A 22,082-nucleotide genomic window follows, 5' to 3' on the forward strand; every position below is an offset into this window, starting at 1 on the left:
TCTGCCATCAGTTGTATTTGTTTTGTTATAGACTGCTGGCAGGCTATATGCCACTGCTGTTCTAAATACTTGACAATTTAAAGATACATGGCTTCGGTTTTTTTTTTTTCTTCCATTGCGGTATTTGTATCGACTACTGAATTTCCTGGAGCAGCACAGAGGGGTTAGTGCATCTGACTCACAATATGAAGATCCGGGGTTCGATCCTGCGCTCGGGATCTTTCTGTGTGGAGTTTGCATGTTGTCCCTGTGACTGCGTGGGTTTCCTCCGGGTACTCCGGCTTCCTCCCACCCCAAAAGACATGCACTAGGTTGATTGGTAACACTACATTGGCCCTATTGTGTGAATGTGAGTGTGAATGTTGTCTGTCTATCTGTGTTGGCCTTGCGATGAGGTGGCGACTTGTCCAGGTTGTACCCCGTCTACCGCCCGAATGCAGCTGAGATGGGCTCCAGCGATCCCCCGCCACCCCAAAAGGGACAAGCGGTAGAAAATGGATGGATACTGAATTTCTTGTATCAGGCAAACAATACAAATAACCAGTTCAATTTAATTAAACACATGCAGCAATCTGACTGAATTATATAATACTCAAATTCATCAATTATAATAAAAAATAGATTAGCAATATTGCTTTCTGTTGCAGGATACGGACAAGAAAGCCACCACCCTAGTTCAGAGGTCTTCAACAGTGGGTCCGTAACGCCTAGGGGGTGCGTATAAGTAGTGCAGTAAGGTTGTGACATTTAAAAAAATAAAAAATAATAATATAACATTTTTGATCCAATTGCTTAACACATTGTAGAGTAGTTTAAAAATGACAATGTCATTGTACCTTGCCTGTCTATCCATCCATCCATCTTCTACCGTGACTAATCCCTCTCTGAGTCGAAGAGGGGCTGGAGCCTATCCCAGCTGCATTTGTGCTTAAGGCAGAGTACATCCTGGACAAGTCGCCAACACAGTTAGACAGAATGTTTAAAATAAAAACATGATTAAATAAATATGCGTATTATTTAAACATTATAGTCCATCTATTCATTTATAATCGCTTGCACTTCTCAAGGAGGAGCGGGAGGGGTGTGGGTTGCTGGAGCCTATCCCCGAAGTGCCTGGAGCAAACCCACGCAGTCACATGGGTTCTCCGCGCCCAGGGAACGAACCTATACGACCTTCTCGTTATTGGACAATAACAAGCTACATTAAGTGCCTGTTTAAAACACAATTTGTATAAGATATGTAGGGGTTCCCCGCGCCATCTCCTCATCAGTTTGGGAGGGGGTCCTAACGTTGAAAACTCCTGCCATAGTTGGAACAAATACAATCAAATCCATCTGCTGAGAAATTGCTGCTCACAGGAGCCCCGCCTCCATCTGACGTAGAAAGGTGACGTCAGAGGCAAGGCAAAAGTGTTTAAAGCTTGCAATTGTGCTACCGGAAGAACATTATCTGAGTGTACAACGAGCACGCAAAGTGCACAAAACGACAACAATTATTCATATATGTCTAAAAAACGACTGCACAGTAAATAGTCTAAAATACATTTGACCTTAGTAGCAATGAGAATGCATATATAGTACTTTAAAGAAAAAAACAACCGGAAATAACATTGTTGTACGTCAAACTTGCTGGTTCCGGCTACGACGGTTCATGTACTGTGGTGGCCGTACATGTGGGGAGTCTGGCAACGACTGGCTAAACACACGGACCGTAAAACAAATCAAATAGACTCTACGTTTGGTTTGTCGGATTCATTCAAACATCCGCTGTTTTTGCTTAACATCCGCCGAGGGTGACTCTCGGTGTTCGACTTTTTTAAACTTCCAATCCGATCTCCATCTCGGTCGCGTCGGCGTGACTTTCACGTGGAGAGCCGCTGGATCGTCCCATCAACCAGAAGTCAACATCATCCAACCAGTCGGTACCGACAGTTCCAAAGATCATGTCCGATGAGAAGATGACCACCACGGCGACCCTGATTTTGGAGGACGGGACGAGGTTCGAGGGCCGCCTTTTTGGCGCTAAAGTGTCTGTGTGTGGTGAAGTTGGTGCGTGACCCTCGTTGTCTTTTTCATAGTTCAATATTGTGTTATCACTCTTCATGTTGATCCCCACTTTAAAGCCATCTTGCTGAGACTAAGTTCACTCACATATCTTGTCAGGGCATCTCACTTGTCCATTCATCCATTTCCTACCGCTTGTCCCTCTCGGGTCGCAGGCATTTCACTTGTATGACAAGAAAAACAGCTCTAACCCTGCAATAAACTTGTGTGTCAAGATGCAAAGTGTAGCCATTGACACAAGTCACTTATAATATATGACATAATAAAATATACTTTAAATGTATAATGTTACTACAGAACGTGCGCTATATCAACGCTCATGTCACAAATTGAAACGGTCAGAGGTATTAATTAAAAAAAGATGTAATATTGTGGTTTTGTAATTGTACTGCATCATACCGAGCATGTGTACTTGTGTTTTTGTTGATTCGCTAAGGCGTTCAAATGTATTATCTTTCCACCCAGTGTTCCAGACGGGCATGGTGGGCTACCCTGAGGCGCTGACCGACCCGTCCTACCACTGCCAGCTGCTAACACTCACCTATCCTCTGGTGGGCAACTACGGCGTACCACAGGATGAGCAAGGCGTGTTTGGACTGAGCAAAGTAGGCGTTCACAAAGACAATGAAGAAGTATGAAACCCCTATTAATTGATCTTGTCTGTTTCAGTGGTTTGAGTCGTCAAAGATCCATGCCGCCGCTCTGGTCATCGGGGAGCTGTCGGAGAGTCCAAGTCACTGGAGCTCATCCAAGTCGCTGGACCAGTGGCTCAAAGAGCAGGGAGTTCCGGGGATACAAGGTGAGAACAAACGCTTGATGCGAATGCAACACTGGACATAGTTTGAGCCTTTTGCGTAACATTGTAGGCATCGACACTCGCTGCCTGACCAAAAAGATCCGCGAGAAAGGGACAATGTTGGCTAAGCTGGTATTGGACGAAAACCCAGAGGAGAGCATTCCCTTGGATAATGTCCTCCAGAGAAACCTGGTCCAGGAGGTGTCCATGAAGGTACTTTAATAAGCCTTTTGGGGTTTTTTTTAAAGAAAGATTGGGTTTCTTTTAAATCACTTGATTTTCTGATTCCAGGAGACCTGTGTCTTCAACCCCAGCGGTGCTCTACGGATCACCGCGGTGGACTGCGGCATCAAATACAACCAGATTCGCTGCCTGGCGGAGCGAGGGGCCCGCGTCACTGTTGTACCCTGGGACCACCCTTTGGACAGCACAGGCTAGTATCACATGAATTCGGCCATTTTTGGTGCCAGTTGACATCTGGATTATGTTGATGAATGTTCTCATTCATCCAGGTCATTTTAATCTTAAGGCATTCAATCGATCGCAACTGGACTGTCCACAGCGATCATTGTGCCACGCAATACCTCGATGCTAACAAGGGGAAATTACACTTCGACTGTCGTTGGGTTTGGCAGTAGGATTGCTCGTTTGCAACAAAACAGTGTTTTTTCCTCACTACAATAGGGTAAACCATCTTTGCCCAGGCACACCCTCCTGGTTTTGGAGTATAAATATTTGGGGTTTTGGCACCAGTTGCTAGACTAGATCTGACCAATCTAAGTCTATGAGCATGAACTGATGAAGCCTACTGAAGTATTGGCACCAGCCGCTAGACTAAATCTGACCAATCTAAGTCTATGAGCGTGAACCGATGAAGCCTACTCGGATGAGAGGCGAAACGTCTTCTAAGACAAACCAAACAGTCCAGTTGCGATTGATCGAATGCCCTGAGATGACATCTGGATTAGTTTTATGGTGAATTTCTCTTTTGTCCTCTCCAGACTTTGATGGTTTATTCATCAGCAACGGTCCCGGAGATCCGCAGCTATGCCAGGCCACCATCAACAACGTGAGGAAGGTGGTGTGCGTGGATCACCCCAAGCCAGTTTTTGGTATCTGCCTCGGACACCAGCTGCTTTCCTTGGTCATCGGCGCAAACACCTACAAGATGAAGTCAGTGGCTCAAAAACCCAAAAGCAATCAAATAAATCGTAGTCATTTCGAGTTTGCTTTATGGTGGAAAAAAATGAAAGTTGTCAGACTTCGCTAAATCCCGACAAACCACCATATGTCTGCTTGGAATGGAAACTCTGGGTACACATGGAGTAATAAGTATCAGCATATCATACACTGTTGTTACTAATCCAGCATAATGCGGTAGTACCTCATTTATCCAGTCCAAAAGGTCAGACAAAGACTGAATCGTACCAAAACCTAAGGAATTTTTTCCATAATAATGTAAATCCAATTAATCCTTTCCAGACACCCAATAATATTAATACGACACATTTTTTAGAGAATGATACTTTTAAACACAGAAAACAATGTGAAATACAAATAAATTAATTAAATTGATAAATTAGCATTTTAAATCACTTTTACCTTTTATTGAAGACTCCTGGTGAAGATGGGCATACAAGTTTTTTTTTAAATTTTTTAAAGAGGAACTATACTTTAAAAAAAAAATGCTAATAATTCACTATCCTTATGAACAAATGTTTTTCTTTTTTCATGCTTTCTAATTCATTATGTACGGCTAGTACAATGTGGCTAACAAAGAAGCTAATGGGAGTATTGCGCTCATAAAGCTCTCTCAAAAACTGCCAACAATACTCCATTTACATCTTGTGACCTGACTTTTACCCAAGTATTAGCAATATTATTATTATTATTATTATAAAAACTAACGCAGAGGAACTACTTTTAGCACCGTTTAACTAGCTTACGCAGCTATTGACATACGGACCTGTTGAGCTGCTGCATCGCCTCTGAATTGGTGAAAGTTAATTCTATTATAAATCATGCATTTCATCTGTATAGTAGAAGGTTGTGGCCATGAACTGAGAAGTTGGTCAACTCTGACATTCAACTTAGACCCGAAGATGGCGAGACAAGAAAGACCCGAAAATACGCCTGTTTTTGTGTTTTTTACATGCGAGAGGATTATGATGAATTCTTCATCTAAACGGGAAGACATGAACGGCCCATCAGTCAGAATTGCAGTGAGAGCAGACATTGTACATTAAATAGGGTCGTCCCGATATCAATGATTTGGTACCGGTACCAAAATGTGTATCGATACTTCTTACAATACATTAAACATATGTTTCCTATTGCACTCTAACAATTTTAGAAGGTTAAAATAGAAATTAAAGGCATTAAACACATTGGGCTTTTCTCGTTGCACTCAAAGAACAATATACAATTTTCCATATTACATATAGTCTGTCATAATCAAGGATTAGGTTAGAATAGAATAAACATTTTTATTGACATTATATTAAATTATTCAGGATTTATGATTGCCACTCTTGGTCTGTGCTATAAGAAAAATACAATTATTTGTAAATACTAAAAACAAAACTATGAATAAAAGTACACAGATAAGCCATGTAGCAGGTAAAACACACATTGTTAAAGATAAAACACAAATTGTAGGAATTTCTTACAAAATTCAGTAATTTCACTTGCCTTAGTTAACGCTAATTAACTCTGCTAATATTTAGCATCAAGCCAAGCAGGGGACAACAGGGGAGCTGGTTAACTGTCATGAGAGTAGAGTATGTGTGTTTGCAAGAATGGCAACGTGTTGGCTCAGTGACATCAGTGAGTGAGTGGGCAAATAAAGAGAGAGAGGTAGCGTGTGCACTTTGCACTGCGCAGTAGAGTCATGAACGGGTCCGGTTGTGTCCTAAAAAACTAATAATAAAGCGATTGTCACCAATCGGCGGCCTCGTCATTCTGACCCGAAAGGGGAGCTTAGCTTTTACTTTACCAATCTCCGGGTAAAGTGAAGGGTGTTACCCCTGACAAAATATCGGCCCTGGAGGGAACGCTTGCCCTGTGGTCCTCGGCTACGGTCTGCATGGGAGCCGAACAACAGGAAAGGAGTAACAACTACATTATTACCTGTCACTCTTTACTACTCCTTGTGCAGATCTGAACGGTTATTATTTAACTGTTTACCTAAGTTTGAAGCAAAGGTGGTAATGCTAATCGCCACGTTTGGCAAGGCATGTTTTAAAGCAGGTCTTGCAGTGCGGTGCCTCTATCGTCACCTTTATTGTTAGTTTTGAAGCCCAAATACCTTCATATTGCACTTCATCACACCCTTTATTAACCAGTAGAATTGTAGTTTTTTTCTCCTCCATGTTATTTATTGCTTGTATGCGCTATGTGTGCGTTTTGACACACTCAACATCATGCGCCTTGGCTCTGTAGTAGTCACTGCCGCGCAGCACCATGCGAATGAAAAAAACGGCACGGGTATTTTTCAAAGGCAGTATAGTACTGTTTTCAATTAATTAGTATCGCGGTACTTTATTAGTACCAGTATACCGTACAACCCTAACAGTAAGTCAATCAATCAATCAATGTTTATTTATATAGCCCTAAATCACAAGTGTCTCAAAGGGCTGATTATGTCCGTATGTTTGTATTTCTTGTTGAGCACAAAGCAATAGTGCTACTTGCTGGATCTGCTCATCACTCATCATCAACTTGTAGCTGATACGGACTGGTTTGTTTGGTGCAATGTTTTTGCTGTACGATAACCAAGACCGTATACAGGGGCAAACCTTTAAGGCAATTTCTTGTCAAATCATGTGAAAACTCAGGCGTCTATAAACCGAGGTATAGTGTTTCCTTGCCACCTCACCGCTCACTTACTGCTGTCTTAGTGCATGGCACATTTTAAAGTATTATTAAATGTGATGAGATTTGTGTACCCATTTAGGTAAGTTTGAGAGTGAAGTGTTTTAAGAGCATAATACGTGTTTATAAGTGTGTGTGAAAGCTGCATGGAGGGCTTATAAAGACTTCAAATGCATATAATATTCATTAAAAATATATAATAGCGTCTTTACTTTGCGGTAATTCACCCGCAATAATGGAGCGAACACTGTACCACTGCACTGTTTCCTCCAAAAAGGAAAACACTTAATTTTGTTAGCATAGAGCACCTAATTTCCCCTTCAGACTCCGTCATATTTTGGATCAAAAGCAACAAAATAGGCTAGATGAGGAATGATCTCTGATCCAGGTTTGCCTTTACGTGACCCAAACGAGGGAATCTGCCACACTGCGTCGTGATGTGAAATGCGTCTACTTTCTGTTCTCAGCCATCTGTTGACTGACTTAGCGGTTCTGCTTATTATCGCTAGAACGTCTGTGACGACTGCTCTTATCAGGCAACTCAGGTCAGGCTGACCTGTAGGACATATTAAATGAGAACTTTTAGATTGTGTTTGTGGGAAAATGTAACTATTTTCTCAAAAACAAAATACCATCACTTTCCAGGGAGATAAATTATTGTTCCAATGTCAATCCATTACTACTATCTAATTATTTGTGTGCCTGAAAGGTATGGTAACCGTGGGCACAACCAGCCTTGCATCCATAAGGGCACGGACCGCTGCTTCATCACCAGTCAAAACCACGGTTTTGCTGTTGACCCCGACACTCTGCCGAGTGACTGGGATGTCCTCTTTACTAACGCGAACGACCACACCAATGAGGGCATTGTGCACAACACACAACCCCTCTTCAGGTACAACAAGGCAGCTGGTTTTGTCATTTCTCTCTTAAGTGATGTATCATGTTGTAATTGTATGCATGTTTGAAATAAACTCAGACCATAAAGTCAGCCATGATCGAACTGAATGTGACAGACAAGTGTGTTTCCCCTTCCAGTGTTCAGTTCCATCCCGAGCACATGGCTGGCCCCACCGATCTGGTTGGCCTGTTTGATGTGTTCCTCAGCACCGTACAAGGCCATAAAGATGGCGATGTTGGCAAATCTGGTAACATGACATCCTCATCAGGAGCATCATCTAGTATCAAGTGTTTTTGTGACATGTGGTTCTCCCTTTTGGTTCCTCCAGTAAAGCAGCGTCTTATGAACTATATCACTTACTTGGGTTCCTTGAAGCCTGAAAAGATGTCCCGACCAAAGAAGGTCCTTATCCTTGGCTCTGGAGGACTGTCCATTGGCCAGGCTGGCGAGTTTGATTACTCAGGCTCTCAGGTCTGTAATAGAACGTTTCTCCTCTTAAGATCTTTCTAATTTCCCAATAATAATTTACCCTTTACAAAGGACCATTTTAAAATGACTGGGAATGGTAGGAGATTGTCCTAAGTTGGCCTCTCCGCCTTCTTTTCAGGCAATTAAAGCTTTGAAGGAGGAGAAGATCCAGACACTGCTGATCAACCCTAACATCGCCACCGTGCAGACCTCCAAAGGTCTTGCGGACAAGGTTTACTTCCTGCCCATCACGGCAGAGTATGTCACTCAGGTATGCCTTGTCTTTGCTATCACCAGTGTGAGGGTCATCACATTACAGCGAGTGGCTGTTCATCTTCAGGTAATCAAAAACGAGCGTCCCGACGGCATTCTCCTGACCTTCGGTGGGCAGACGGCATTGAACTGCGGCGTGGAGCTGACAAGACTGGGCGTGCTTGAGAAGTATAACGTGAAAGTGCTAGGAACACCAGTGGTCTCCATTGAGATGACAGAGGACAGGAAGATCTTTGTGGAAAAGATGGAGGAGATCAACGAGCATGTGGCACCTAGCGAAGCGGCTCTATCTGTAGAGCAGGTCAGCAGATTTCTGGAGAATTATCGTTACGGTTACAACGCCAACTTTGCCTAAATAAAGACTTCTTGTGCACTCATTCTAGGCACTGGCAGCTGCAAAGCGTCTGGGCTACCCGGTCCTGGTGCGCTCGGCCTTCGCACTCGGCGGCCTGGGCTCCGGGTTTGCCAACAACCGCGAGGAGCTGACCTCTCTGGTGACGTCAGCCTTTGCCCACACCTCGCAGGTGCTGGTGGACAAGTCGCTGAAGGGCTGGAAAGAGATCGAGTACGAGGTGGTGCGGGACGCCTACGACAACTGTGTTACCGTGAGTTTTATTTCACTCCTATGCATTCTCCTTCCCTGGTGGATGTTATAGCGATGCTTTTCTTCTTTTAGTTACTCACACATGCTCTCGTCCTGTTTAGGTGTGCAACATGGAGAACATTGACCCCCTGGGCATCCACACTGGAGAGTCTATCGTCGTGGCACCCAGTCAGACGCTTAACGACCACGAGTACAACATGCTGAGAAACACAGCCATCAAGGTTATCCGCCACCTTGGCATAGTGGGAGAGTGTAACATCCAGTATGCTCTCAACCCCGAATCAGACCAGGTGAGAGACTTAAGAACACAAGTAACGACTAGAGCTAGTGTGCTACCCAATTTTTAATTATACTATTGGGCAGTAAACATCACCAGATTGTCACTTGAAATATGCATACGAGGGTGAGGAATGTGAAATTTGGACACAAATGAACTTAACATCCAACCCGATGCCTTTGTTGACCTTTTCACTGCCTTATAGTCATAAGGACCAAATCCAGTTGTAAAGTCTTCTCTTAAAATATGGCCTCAGTTCAGAAAACATTTCTCTGCGGGAAAAAGTAGATTCTTCCCAATAGCACAGAATTTATTTTTTACACTCGTGAGTAGGCGATCACAATTTGGCATAATAAAGGTTTAAATTTCAATTGTTCTTAGACAACAGTGTAGTTATTTCATCACTTCACTCCGATATCAAACTAGCCCCCATTGTTTATACAATGACTGAAAAAGGGAACCTACTGTCTTTCCTGCCATAGGAGAAGCTCAGATACAGACTATTTCCAGCTCAACAAGAATTGTCTGAGACCTGAACCTTTTCACTGAATTTGTAAAAACCTTCTCTTTCAATATTTGAACGAACAAACTCTGAAATTAAAATTAAACTGTGAATATATTTTTATGTATGTTCTCATTCATCCAGGTCATTGTATTCTCAGGGCAGTCTATCGTTCGCAACTGGACTGTTCGGTTTGTCTTAGAAGACGTTTCGCCTCTCATTCAAGTAGGATTCATCAGTTCATGCTCATAGACTTGCATTGGTCTGATCTAGTCTTAGACTTAGCTTGGTCAGATCTAGTCTTAGACCTAGCTTGGTCAGCTCTACTATAGATCTGGACGAGAGGTGAAACGTCTTCTCAGACAAATCAAACAGTCCAGTTACGATCGATTGAATGCCCTGTACAAAACATGTCTTTAGAAAAAAATTTCAAGGGAGAGCCAGGAAAGGGGGGTACTCTGTTTTACAAAAAGTGACTTGTAACAAATGTTGCTATTGTGGAAATTGATAGTGTTTAAAAAAAAAAAAAAAAGAACACCAGTAACGCGGCCACACTTGCAATGTGCTTGTTCTCACCAACCTGTTTTCTGAACATTTATCAGTATTACATCATCGAGGTGAACGCCCGCCTTTCACGGAGCTCCGCCCTGGCCAGTAAGGCGACAGGTTATCCTCTAGCCTACGTGGCGGCTAAACTTGGGCTGGGAATCCCTCTGCCGCAACTCAAGTATGTCTGGAAAGACCACACTCATGTCTTTATAATGTTTGATAATAATATATTTTTTGTTGTCTGTAAAGGAATTCTGTGACTAACTCAACCACAGCTAACTTTGAGCCCAGTCTGGACTACTGCGTGGTGAAGGTGCCTCGCTGGGATCTGAGCAAATTCCTGCGGGTTTCCACCAAGATCGGAAGCTCCATGAAGAGCATTGGTAAGAGGCAGAGTTTTATTGGCCTCATTTTTTTTGGTGGGGAAGGGTGGTTTTTCAGCTCATTTTTTAGCATTCACAATTTATCTGATTTGAGTGTTGAATTTTCTAGGTGAGGTGATGGCTATCGGCCGCAACTTCGAGGAGGCGTTCCAGAAGGCTCTGAGGATGGTGGATGAGAACTGTGTCGGATTTGACCACACCATCAAGCCAGTGTCTGACCAGGTAAGCATCTGGCTTGTGTAGGATGTCGTAAAGATGGAAGCGAGCCTGATTGCTTTGTTATGGGCCTTTCCCGCTCATAGGAGCTGCAGATGCCGACGGACAAGCGGATCTTTGTTCTGGCCGCTGCCTTCAGAGCCGGCTACACGGTGGACCAGCTGTACCAGCTGACCAAAATCGACCGCTGGTTCCTGCACAAGATGAAGAACATCGCCGACCATGAGCGGATGCTGGAGATGTACAACCAGGTGAGACGAGCTCTCAACAAAAGACTCTGAGCCAAATTCCAGATTCTCATTTGTTCCCCTTGCAGGATGAGAGCGCCATGCCGCCAGAGGTGATGCGGAAGGCCAAGCAGCTGGGCTTTTCAGACAAGCAGATTGCTCTTGCCGTACAGAGGTGGGCATAAGATCAATACCACAGATTTTGTATCAGGGTCACACTGCAAACTTTTTCTATTCTCAGCACCGAGCTGGCAGTGAGAAAACTGCGTCACGATTGGTCCATCCTGCCAGTAGTCAAGCAGATTGACACTGTGGCCGCCGAGTGGCCGGCCTTTACCAACTACCTGTACCTGACCTACAACGGCACTGAGAACGACCTCGACTTTGAAGATCAGCATGTCATGGTGATTGGCTCGGGCGTGTACCGCATCGGCAGCAGCGTGGAATTCGACTGGTGCGCCGTGGGCTGCATCACGGAGCTCAGAAAGGTGCGTCCTCAGAAGCCCCTCTGGCGGTCCGTCATGGCCGTTTTATTATCATTCATCTTGTCTCCTGCAGATGGGCTACAAGACCATTATGGTGAACTACAACCCTGAGACCGTCAGCACGGACTACGACATGTGTGACCGCCTCTACTTTGACGAGATCTCCTTCGAGGTACATTTTTCTTGAACATCTCTGTCATATTAGAGTGGAGAAACTCAAGACGGCATTTGTGGTCCTCTTAGGTGGTGATGGATATTTATGAGAAGGAGAACCCCGAAGGCATCATCCTGTCCATGGGAGGCCAGCTGCCCAACAACATCGCCATGTCGTTGCACCGCCAGCAGTGCCGCATCCTGGGAACATCGCCTGAGTTTATTGACTGTGCCGAGAACAGGTTCAAGTTCTCCAGAATGCTAGACACCATCGGCATCAGCCAGCCTCAGTGGAAGGAATTGTCTGACACCAAGGTAACGTTTGAAGGCTCCAGGGTGTGACGTGTGAATATAATACACTAAGCTTTCACACTTTCTGAGAATCATGAATTTCCCCTGCAGTCGGCTGTGGGGTTTTGTGAGACAGTGGGTTACCCCTGCTTGGTTCGTCCATCCTACGTGCTGAGCGGCGCCGCCATGAACGTGGCATACAGCGACAGTGACCTGGAGAAGTACTTGAGCAGCGCTGTGGCCGTGTCCAAGGAGCACCCTGTTGTCATCTCCAAGTTCATACAGGAAGCTAAGGTCAGCCAGAACGAGACTGGACCTGTTGCAGCTAAAGAAACAAATATGAAGAATGTTGGTTTTATGAATGAATAGGAGATAGACGTGGATGCTGTAGCGTGTGACGGCGTTGTGATGGCCATCGCTGTGTCTGAACACGTGGAGAATGCCGGTGTACACTCTGGCGACGCAACGCTAGTGACTCCTCCTCAAGACCTCAATCAGAAGACCATGGAGACGATCAAGATAATCGTCCACGCCATTGGTCAGGAGCTGCAAGTCACGGGACCCTTCAACCTGCAGCTTATTGCAAAGGTGAGAAGACTTTGTCTTGCATTTAAATGATGTCATCGTCCGTAACCAATTGTGTGCCTCCATTTACAGGACGACCAGCTGAAGGTGATCGAGTGTAACGTCCGCGTTTCCCGCTCCTTCCCTTTTGTATCCAAGACATTAGGCGTGGACCTTGTTGCCCTGGCGACGGCAGTCATCATGGGCGATGAGGTGGAGCCTGTGGGTCTCATAAGAGGAAAGGGGATTGTGGGCGTCAAGGTAAAGCCTCACGCCGAGCTCTTATTCTACATGTTTTAAAACTTTGTTGACCTCGCCTGCACTGTCCACTTGTTTTTCTCAGGTTGCTCAGTTTTCCTTCTCGCGCCTGGCGGGGGCCGACGTGGTGCTCAGTGTGGAGATGACCAGCACTGGCGAAGTGGCCTGCTTTGGTGAAAATCGTTACGAGGCTTACCTCAAAGCCATGCTTTCCACTGGCTTCAAGATTCCCAAGAAGAACATTCTGCTCTCCATCGGTAGCTATAAGGTAAAAATAAAACCCCAACATTGCTTAAAACCCTTGACCTTTTGATGCTGACGTTTTATGTTTGTAGAACAAGAGCGAGCTGCTTCCCACCGTTCAGACTCTGGAGTCGCTTGGTTACGACCTATACGCTAGTCTAGGCACCGCCGATTTCTACACGGAACATGGAGTCAAGGCGAGTGGACTTTATTACAATCCACCAGAAACCGAATTTAATGTTTATCCAGTGTTCTGACCCCACACGTCATTCACGTCTCGCCAGGTGACAGCTGTGGACTGGCTTTTTGAGGAGGAGGAGAGCAATTGTCCCCCCAAGGAGAAACAGCGCAGCATAATGAATTATCTGGAGGAGAACCACTTTGACCTGGTGATCAACCTCTCCATGAGGAACGGCGGAGGTCGCAGACTATCGTCCTTCATCACCAAAGGCTACAGGACGAGGCGCATGGCCATCGACTACGCGGTGCCGCTCATCATAGACATTAAGTGCACCAAACTCTTTGTTCAGGTATGCGCTTTTACTTAATCTGTTATTTTTCTATTAAAAGCTCTTGAGGAATGAAAAGCAAGATGATTGTTTGCAGGCTCTTCATCAAATTGGTAGAAGTCCACCGGTGAAGACTCACATTGACAGCATGACGTCCCAGACGCTGGTCCGTCTGCCTGGTAAGTTACCAAATTATATTTTCAGACCAAATTCATGATTGCTATGTTTGCATGCAATAATTCTGATTTCTGTTTGGACCCCCAGGTCTCATTGACGTCCACGTCCATTTGCGTGAACCAGGTGCCACCCACAAGGAGGACTTTTCCTCTGGTACAGCTGCGGCCCTGGCAGGGGGCGTGACCATGGTGTGCGCCATGCCCAACACCTCCCCCGCTGTCACAGATGCCACCACTCTGGCCCTCGTGCAAAAGGTAACCTTATCAATGTCTCTTCTGTGATTTGTAAAAACGTAACGCGGACTAAGTGTTCATGTTGGGTCACAGCTAGCTAAAGCCGGCTGCCGCTGTGACTATGCGCTGTACTTGGGTGCTGCCTCGGACAACGCGTCCACCCTACCATCAATCGCCAGCCAGGCCGTTGGCCTGAAGATGTACCTAAATGACACCTACTCAACACTCAAGATGGACAACGTCTCCCTGTGGATGGAGGTGGGTGCCATAGAGCAGAGGCTATGCTAGCTGCCTCACACGACGCAAAACACTTGACACCGAAAGTCAGTCTCTGTGCGTATTTGCGTCATTTATTACCTTTTCTTTTCTTGGAAGCACTTTGAGAAGTGGCCCAAGCATCTCCCCATCGTGGCGCACGCTGAGAATCAGACAGTGGCCGCCATCCTGATGGTTGCACAGCTCTACCAGCGGCCGGTTCACATCTGCCACGTGGCCAAGAAGGAGGAGGTAAGACTCTCTTCATGCCGCTCAAGAGTAAAAACGCTGAATAAGTGAAGAAGACTTGACCATGTTGTACCACTTTTTTTCAGATCACTATCATTCGGGCCGCCAAACAGAAGGGCATCCAGGTGACATGTGAGGTGGCGCCCCATCACCTCTTTTTGTGTGAGGACAATATAATAGAAATTGGCAAAGGGCGTGCTCAGGTGCGACCCATGCTGGGCACCCGGGAGGACATGGAGGCGCTGTGGGAGAACCTGGACATCATTGACTGCTTCGCCACAGATCACGGTCAGGAACACCTCACTTCCAGCATTGACAAATATCTTAGTTATTTGACTTTTGTTTCGATGGTGTTTTTAGCTCCTCACTCTGTGGAGGAGAAGACCAGTGACAATTCGCCTCCAGGTTATCCTGGCCTGGAAACCATGCTGCCGCTGCTGCTGACCGCTGTCAGTGATGGACGACTGACTTTGGACGACATCGTGCGGCGTCTTTACGATAACCCGCGTAGGATCTTCAACCTCCCTGTGCAAGACAACACCTATGTGGAGGTACAAGTCAGAATGGGATGTTTTTATGTGTCTCACTGTAGTTTAGAAATTGTAAACATGCTTGGAATACCATTGATGAGCATTCCGAGGATGTGACCACTCAGGTTATGTGTGTCTCAGGTGGACCTGGAGCAGGAGTGGGTTATTCCACATACCATGCAGTTCACAAAGTCCAAGTGGACGCCTTTCAGCGGCATGAAGGTGAAGGGCAAAGTTCGGCGTGTGGTCTTACGAGGAGAGGTGGCCTACATCGATGGAGAGGTAATCCTCAGTCCTAAACATCTTATTGTCTTTTATCAAGTATGATGTAGAGAAGTTGTTTTGCACATGTCAGGTCTTGGTGCCGCCAGGTTACGGTGAAGATGTGAAGACCTGGCCGACGTCTTTCAACCTTTCTCCTGAAAGCCCCATTGTAATAAATAATCACACTAGTCAAAATATGGTACATGTTTGCATACATGCTGAGGTGGTTTCTCTTTCAACAGACACCTGAGCATCCTCGCCCGACTCCTCCCCGCGATGGTATGGTGCGAACCCGAGCCCCCAGTCCTCGTCGCTCAGCAGGAGAGGGTCGTTACATGCAGCCCCCTCGCACCCACCGCTCCTCTGACCCAGGGCTTCCGCCAGGTGCTGCATGTCATACGTGACAATGCATGGCTAATTGAACGTCCCTAAAAGTTGTGGTGCTCTTTGCAGAGATGGTCATGCTGCCGCCCACGGGGGCTGCTGATGGCTACAGCCACCCCCCTCCCCTGTTCAGGCTGCTGTCCCCTCAAGCCGGGCCAGGACAGATCCCTGCTGGCCAGCTGTCCCACTACCAGATGTCTCCTCTGCTGCACCCTTTAGTAGGCCAGCATATCCTGTCCGTCAGACAGTTCAGCAAAGAGCAGGTGGGATCGCCATCCCCTAGCACATTGGACATGTTCGGTGTACAACACTCACGTTCATTGTCTTCGCAGATGTCTCACCTCTTCAACATTGCACACACACTACGCATGATGGTTCAAAAAGAACGCAGCCTTGACATACTGAAGGTTGGTCATTGACTGCATTTATTTTGTGCTAAACTGGGTTAAGTGTCAACTATCAGAAACTTCTGCACAGGGTATCCGCGGGGTTGTAAAAATTCTTAAATTCAATACTTTGAATTTAAGGCTTTAAAATCTCAAAAATTCTCCTAAAATCTCATAAAAGGTCTTAAATACAAATTTGAAAGGTCTTAAAAATCTATTGATGTTACTTTTATTTAAAACATGCATAAACTTCAGTCTCCCTTTGAAATGTTTCCATTTTTGAGGACGCTATAACGTAACTACACAGCGGAACCAACTGTGCTGCCCGGTCAGAATTTATCGAGCACCGCCAGCTATTGTTGTGCGCGCGCAGCTGTGTGTTGACAGTTTAGTTAGCATAGCAGCGGAGAAAATTTAATGAAAGCCCACAGCAAAGCCAAATTACTTGCATAAGATGGGTAAGTAAAAGTTAAGGATTTGTGTCTCCAGAATGATCAATTTGATGCATGGTTGAAGCTGGTGGATGGAAACGTATAAAGTGTTTAGTACCCAGATGTGCAGCCATCGAGGGAAGCGTTCGTAAACATGGCGGTGAAAGTGAATGGAATGATCATATAAAAGTCAAAAATCCAAGAAGTCTGTGTCAAAAGATGCTGAAACACCACACAACACAACACTTGCAGAACTTTACAAAGATAAACGTAACCCCCTCAAAGTGGGTTAAGTGGCGCCAATTGCCAAAGGAGATCACTATGAGATGTTTAGCAGCGAAATCATACTATTACATACAGTAAGCACACACTAATTTCTCTGTGGTAGTACTGTACCCAGCAGTAAAACTATTCAAAAAAAAACATAATTCTCTTATATTATTTCTATTATTTGTTCCCAGAATTTCAGGTCAGCTTCTCATGCCTAATCTTTTCTCCAAGTTTATACAGCAACCGACATTAAAAGCGGTTGCCTGTTTAGTGTTTACACTCATCTTATTGTGTGGGGGGAGGAATGCAATGGAGATTTGTGAAAGTCATCTTGTCATGCCAAAATGAAAATAATTATTGTGTATTAGCAATATGTTTTCAAAAAAGTCACAAAAAACAGGTAAAAATGTATCCATACACACCAGATACAAAATGAGCTGAGCACATTTGAATGTTATCCACATTATTCACATCCAAATTCTGTTTTAGGCTTGCAAGCCATAATTACCTTCCTTCTTTTTAGACAATCGCTCTCTCTGCACATGCTGTTTTTCACAACTTTGTGCAGATACAGTAGTATTGTAGATGTTTTTATCGGTTTGCTCCATTCTGACAGCCAAAAAAAAACATAACCAAAGTTAACCATTTAGCTTTAGCAGAGATGCTAACTGTCCCTTTCATAGACAATATATGTGCTTTCCTCTACCATTGCTGATGTTGATGTTACATGAAAACACTTGATATGAAGCACACTGCACCTTTTGCAAGAAAACACTTCTATGGCAAATCTGAAAATGTATTAGTTTACACTAGAGAAGCTCCTGGTGTATTTAGTTAGCAGAGTGAATGAACTCATACTTAAAATTCATTCTGGACCTCTGATTTTACTTTGTCGTTGTATTTTTTGTCCGTATGGATGTGAAGTGTTCTTAAATCATTTTTAAGATGGTCTTGAAGTCTTAAAAAGTCTTAAATTTGACATGTTGAAACCTGCAGAGACCCTGCTGCATGTCAAATTGTTAAGGTGTGATCACGTCCTTCCTTCCAGGGTAAAGTGATGGCGTCCATGTTCTACGAGGTCAGTACCCGCACCAGCAGCTCCTTTGCGGCGGCCATGCAGCGCCTGGGCGGCTCCGTCGTCCACTTCTCTGAGTCCACCTCGTCCTCAAAGAAGGGAGAATCTTTGACCGATTCAGTCCAAACCATGAGCTGCTACGCCGACGTGCTGGTGGTCCGCCACCCGATGCCTGGCGCTGTGGAGGTTTGAGTTTAAAACGCCTCTGTGATGACATGCGACATATGTCAAGTATTCAGAGTCGATATGTTTTTTATGCCTTGTTGTGACATCATACAGAGCGCATCACGCCATTGTCGTAAACCGGTGATCAACGCTGGGGACGGTGTGGGCGAGCACCCCACCCAGGCTCTTCTGGATGTATTTACCATCCGAGAGGAGTTGGGGACGGTCAACGGCATGACGGTGAGGACAGACTTCACGTAGACAAAAATGGGACTTCAACTTATATTTCATGTCTTATATGTGCGCCAGATAACCATGGTTGGCGACCTGAAACACGGCCGCACCGTTCATTCGCTGGCCAAGCTGCTCACTCAGTACCGTATCACGCTGCGCTACGTGGCCCCCAGGAACCTGCACATGCCCGCTGACATCATAAACTATGTGGCCTCTAAGGGCATCAAACAGGTAGCGATCATAAATGATGGCCGACATGTCATCACTGAGTACTTTGAAGACTTACCACGTCGGGTATTGTGCCTGTTTGCAGGAGGAGTTTGAGAGTATCGAGGAAGCGCTGCCTGATACCGACGTCATCTACATGACCAGGATCCAGAAGGAGAGGTTTTCATCTGAAGAGGAGTACAAGGCCGTAAGTACACACTGCTGCTTTAATCAATAACTGTCAAGTGGAATGAAGAACTGCATTCAAGCATGTAACCCTTAATGCTGATGTGGCTGTAGTTTGACACCTGCCCTCTAGAGGGAAGTAAATTTGATCCTGTTGTGTCCCTGCCAGTGCTTCGGCCAGTTCATCCTAACCCCTCACATCATGACTGGAGCCAAGAAGAAGATGGTCGTCATGCACCCGCTACCCCGAGTAAATGAAATCAGGTGAGACTCAACCCGCTGAACAAGAGACAATTGAAGCTAAATAACCACTAAAAATAGTATTTGGTAAAGTTAATTTTTAAAGCGTGTTTTGTACAATAACACTATGCTTATCAATCAATCAGTCAATCAATGTTTATTTATATAGCCCTAAATCACAAGTGTCTCAAAGGGCTGCACAAGCCACAACGACATCTGCGGTACAGAGCCCACATAAGGGCAAGGAAAAACTCACAACCTCAATGGGACGTCGATGTGAATGACTATGAGAAACCTTGGAGAAGACTGCATATGTGGGTGACCCCCCCCCCCCCAATGGACGTCGAGTGGGTCTGCCATAATATTGTGAAAGTCCAGTTCATAGTAGATCTAACATAATAGTGAGAGTCCAGTCCATAGTGGGGCCAGCAGGAGACCATCTCGAGCGGAGACGGGTCAGCAGCGCAGAGATGTCCCCAACCGATGCACACGAGCGGTCCACCCCGGGTCCCGACTATGGACAGCCAGCACTTCATCCATGGCCACCGGACCTGTGCCCCCAAACCCCCCCCCCCCCCCCCCCCCCCTCCCTCCCTCTCCACAAAGGAGAGGGTGGCAGAGGAGAAAAGAAAAGAAACGGCAGATCAACTGGCCTAAAAAGGGGGTCTATTTAAAGGCTATAGTATACAAATGAGTTTTAAGATGGGACTTAAATGCTTCTACTGAGGTAGCATCTCTAACTGTTATTATTATTATTATTATCATCAATCCTTTGGTTCCGTTTCAGTGCCGAGGTGGACACGGACCCAAGGGCGGCCTATTTTCGCCAGGCAGAGAACGGCATGTACATCCGAATGGCTCTGCTGGCCACCATACTGGGAAGATAAGCAAGCACCTGCTGTTGGTTACAGGGAGTAAGTTGTTGACTCCCACTTTTGTCCATTCCATGACAGGTTTTTGAATACGGGTTTCAGTTACATATTACAAATTATATCATGCTGCTATACTTTATTGTTTACTGTCTTTGCAGTCATTCCTGCTAAGTTGCCATCACATTTATTGTTGGCCTAATGTGTCTTTTGAGCTTTTTTTCATCAACTACATGCTTCTTTGTACCTTTGAAGACATACCTCGTCCACCTTACCATGTGTGGCACTAATAGGCGTCGTCTTAGATTTATCGAACATGTCAATTCTATTATATCTTGTTGGAGAATGTTTTTGTATTGTTGAACAATTAAGAATAAAAGATGGTGTTCTTACTTTTCACTTAATATTGTGGATATTCAAAAGTAATAACAAGCTTTTTACTTTTTACTGCTGAAAAACATCCATGTGTTTAGACAAGTATCTAAACTTTTGCCCCCGAGACAGGCATCCAGAAAAACGTAAGGGGGTGTGCCAATGTGGGGCCGCCCCTCACTAAATGCAGATTACACGCAATACGTCCGTGGTGGGCCCCGTCTTCCGTGAAAAAGCACGTATAATGTCAATTGATGAATGATTTATGCAGACGTATTACTGGGATGTTAATGATGTCACGTCCGGCTAACGTCCTGCCAATGAATACTGGTGGTGATCAAGCTAGCTCTGTTTTCAATGGGTACTATAGGCGCCATTTAGCCTTTCTCGAAGAAAAAATGCCCAATGCTTGGGTTGTTGTTGGCTGTACGAAACGTTCTAATCGCGGAAAGGATAAACGTTTCTTCAGAGTTCCTCGAGAGGTAATCAAAAAGGGCGGAAAAGTGCAAGATTTGTGGAAATGATGACGAGAAAAGCATGCAGCTCACTCTATCTCTATATACTGTATCTGTCCAAGGGAGCAGAGGCGAAAAATGCATGAGTTTGCAGCGATCACTTTGTTAAAGGTTTGTTTGATATACTTTTAATGTTTATTATTTCCCATTTAAATATTCTTGATATTATTTGTATATCTTAAACACGTTTGCTACAAGTGTTTCGAAAAGCACCGACTCTGCATTTCTAAATAAAAGAAAGCAAATGTAAGGAAAAACCTAAAAGACTTAAGCTTTTACCAAAGGCAACAATCATAAATGAAGCTTTCAGCACATACACAATGTTGTTATATTTTGATAAAGACAGGGGGAAAAATACACTACTCGTAAACGGCGCGTGCAACAGCAACAAACATGGCAGCTTAGACGGAAAGTTCAATCATGAAATGTAACCTTACCCAAGCAAAAACGAGGCATGATTTATCTGTGAGAGTCTTGATACCGATTTTCTTGATGCTGCGACACACAAAGAAGTTATACACCTCTATGCTTTTCCAAGTTTTCAGCTGTTTTGTCGTGTAGAATGGCGCCTGGAGCACAGTCATTCGATATGTTTGGGAACGCGACCGACGTAATCCTTGATATCCTTGGATCTATTCCATTGCATAGTTTGATTTTTTGTTCATAACTGCTTTTTGCAGGAAGATTTAAGCCTCTTTTGTATTCCGATAGTTTGCGCACTGCGTGCTGTACAACAGCCATCTTGGCTTGGTTGACCACCACTGGTTTTCACTTCCGGCAAGAAGGCACTTGTCCGAATACCAGCTATTCCTATGTAACCGGTGGTCTTTTCCTCTGCGTTGTGTGGATGTTATGGAACACGACTGACACCATGGGTTGCTGCTCAGGTGCACTTTACTAACAATACAGAGATTACAATTGTTATCAATATTGTTCTGCCATTGTCAAGCCCCTCTCCCGTTATTGTGGACAAAAGGTCAGTTACGTACAACAGTGAAATAAAAACATACCTGACAATACTGAGATTACAATTATTGTCAATGTTGTTCTGCCATTGTCAAGCCGCTACACAAATATAATACAGAACAAGAAAGTGAACTTAAGTTCTTAACAAGACAATACATTTTCTGTTGTCACATGGACGCCTACCTCTCCCGTTATTGTGGACAAAAGGGAAGTAGGAAGGCGTGTCCAACGCATATAAAGAGACAGGTGTCACAACAATTATTGCAGTAGGAGGGACAACGAGACAATGGTTCCACATATTGAAAAAAACGTCAAACAAACTTCAGGTATTTTCACGTAACTTACACATTTTGTGTAATTATAACAATATTACTACATTATAAGATACATTATTTACATTACATAATTGACCCTGTTACACCTAGCTACTTCTTGCTC

General features: G+C 44.7%; 1 protein-coding gene across 2 annotated transcripts; it reads left to right on the plus strand.

Moving 5' to 3' along the window:
- The first annotated feature begins 1,490 nt into the window (after positions 1 to 1,490).
- cad (carbamoyl-phosphate synthetase 2, aspartate transcarbamylase, and dihydroorotase) lies at positions 1,491 to 20,195 on the plus strand. Of its 2 annotated transcripts, XM_061929906.2 has the most exons (44): positions 1,492 to 2,049; positions 2,530 to 2,669; positions 2,734 to 2,863; positions 2,931 to 3,073; positions 3,152 to 3,293; positions 3,862 to 4,033; positions 7,443 to 7,628; positions 7,772 to 7,881; positions 7,963 to 8,105; positions 8,242 to 8,373; positions 8,443 to 8,676; positions 8,759 to 8,980; positions 9,081 to 9,269; positions 10,361 to 10,485; positions 10,557 to 10,690; positions 10,800 to 10,912; positions 10,993 to 11,157; positions 11,223 to 11,308; positions 11,375 to 11,621; positions 11,692 to 11,790; positions 11,862 to 12,086; positions 12,174 to 12,356; positions 12,432 to 12,650; positions 12,720 to 12,887; positions 12,970 to 13,152; positions 13,220 to 13,324; positions 13,412 to 13,657; positions 13,734 to 13,815; positions 13,901 to 14,067; positions 14,140 to 14,304; positions 14,422 to 14,553; positions 14,637 to 14,838; positions 14,911 to 15,101; positions 15,222 to 15,362; positions 15,436 to 15,513; positions 15,587 to 15,728; positions 15,798 to 15,991; positions 16,061 to 16,135; positions 17,864 to 18,076; positions 18,170 to 18,295; positions 18,365 to 18,520; positions 18,603 to 18,704; positions 18,852 to 18,946; positions 19,710 to 20,195. In XM_061929906.2, the coding sequence occupies exons 1-44, from the start codon at positions 1,944 to 1,946 to the stop codon at positions 19,807 to 19,809; spliced, it is 6,708 nt and encodes a 2,235-aa protein (XP_061785890.2). In that variant the 5' UTR covers positions 1,492 to 1,943; the 3' UTR covers positions 19,810 to 20,195. The 2 variants fall into 2 exon arrangements, with proteins under 2 accessions (XP_061785889.2, XP_061785890.2); XM_061929905.2 differs by having other exon boundaries at positions 1,491 to 2,049; positions 7,772 to 8,105.
- The last annotated feature ends 1,887 nt before the right edge of the window (positions 20,196 to 22,082 follow it).

This window comes from Nerophis lumbriciformis, linkage group LG34 (genome assembly GCF_033978685.3).
Source record: "Nerophis lumbriciformis linkage group LG34, RoL_Nlum_v2.1, whole genome shotgun sequence".
In the NCBI taxonomy this organism is placed as follows: Eukaryota; Metazoa; Chordata; class Actinopteri; order Syngnathiformes; family Syngnathidae; genus Nerophis; species Nerophis lumbriciformis.

What these genes read in the sequence shown, in the direction of transcription:
- cad (XM_061929905.2), top strand. Translation starts at nt 1,944, where the DNA reads ATGTCCGATGAGAAGATGACCACCACGGCGACCCTGATTTTGGAGGAC. An exon ending in TCAAGCCAGTGTCTGACCAG is followed by an intron (nt 10,913 to 10,992) that starts GTAAGCATCTGG and finishes TCCCGCTCATAG; the next exon opens with GAGCTGCAGATGCCGACGGA. An exon ending in GCATCACGGAGCTCAGAAAG is followed by an intron (nt 11,622 to 11,691) that starts GTGCGTCCTCAG and finishes TGTCTCCTGCAG; the next exon opens with ATGGGCTACAAGACCATTAT.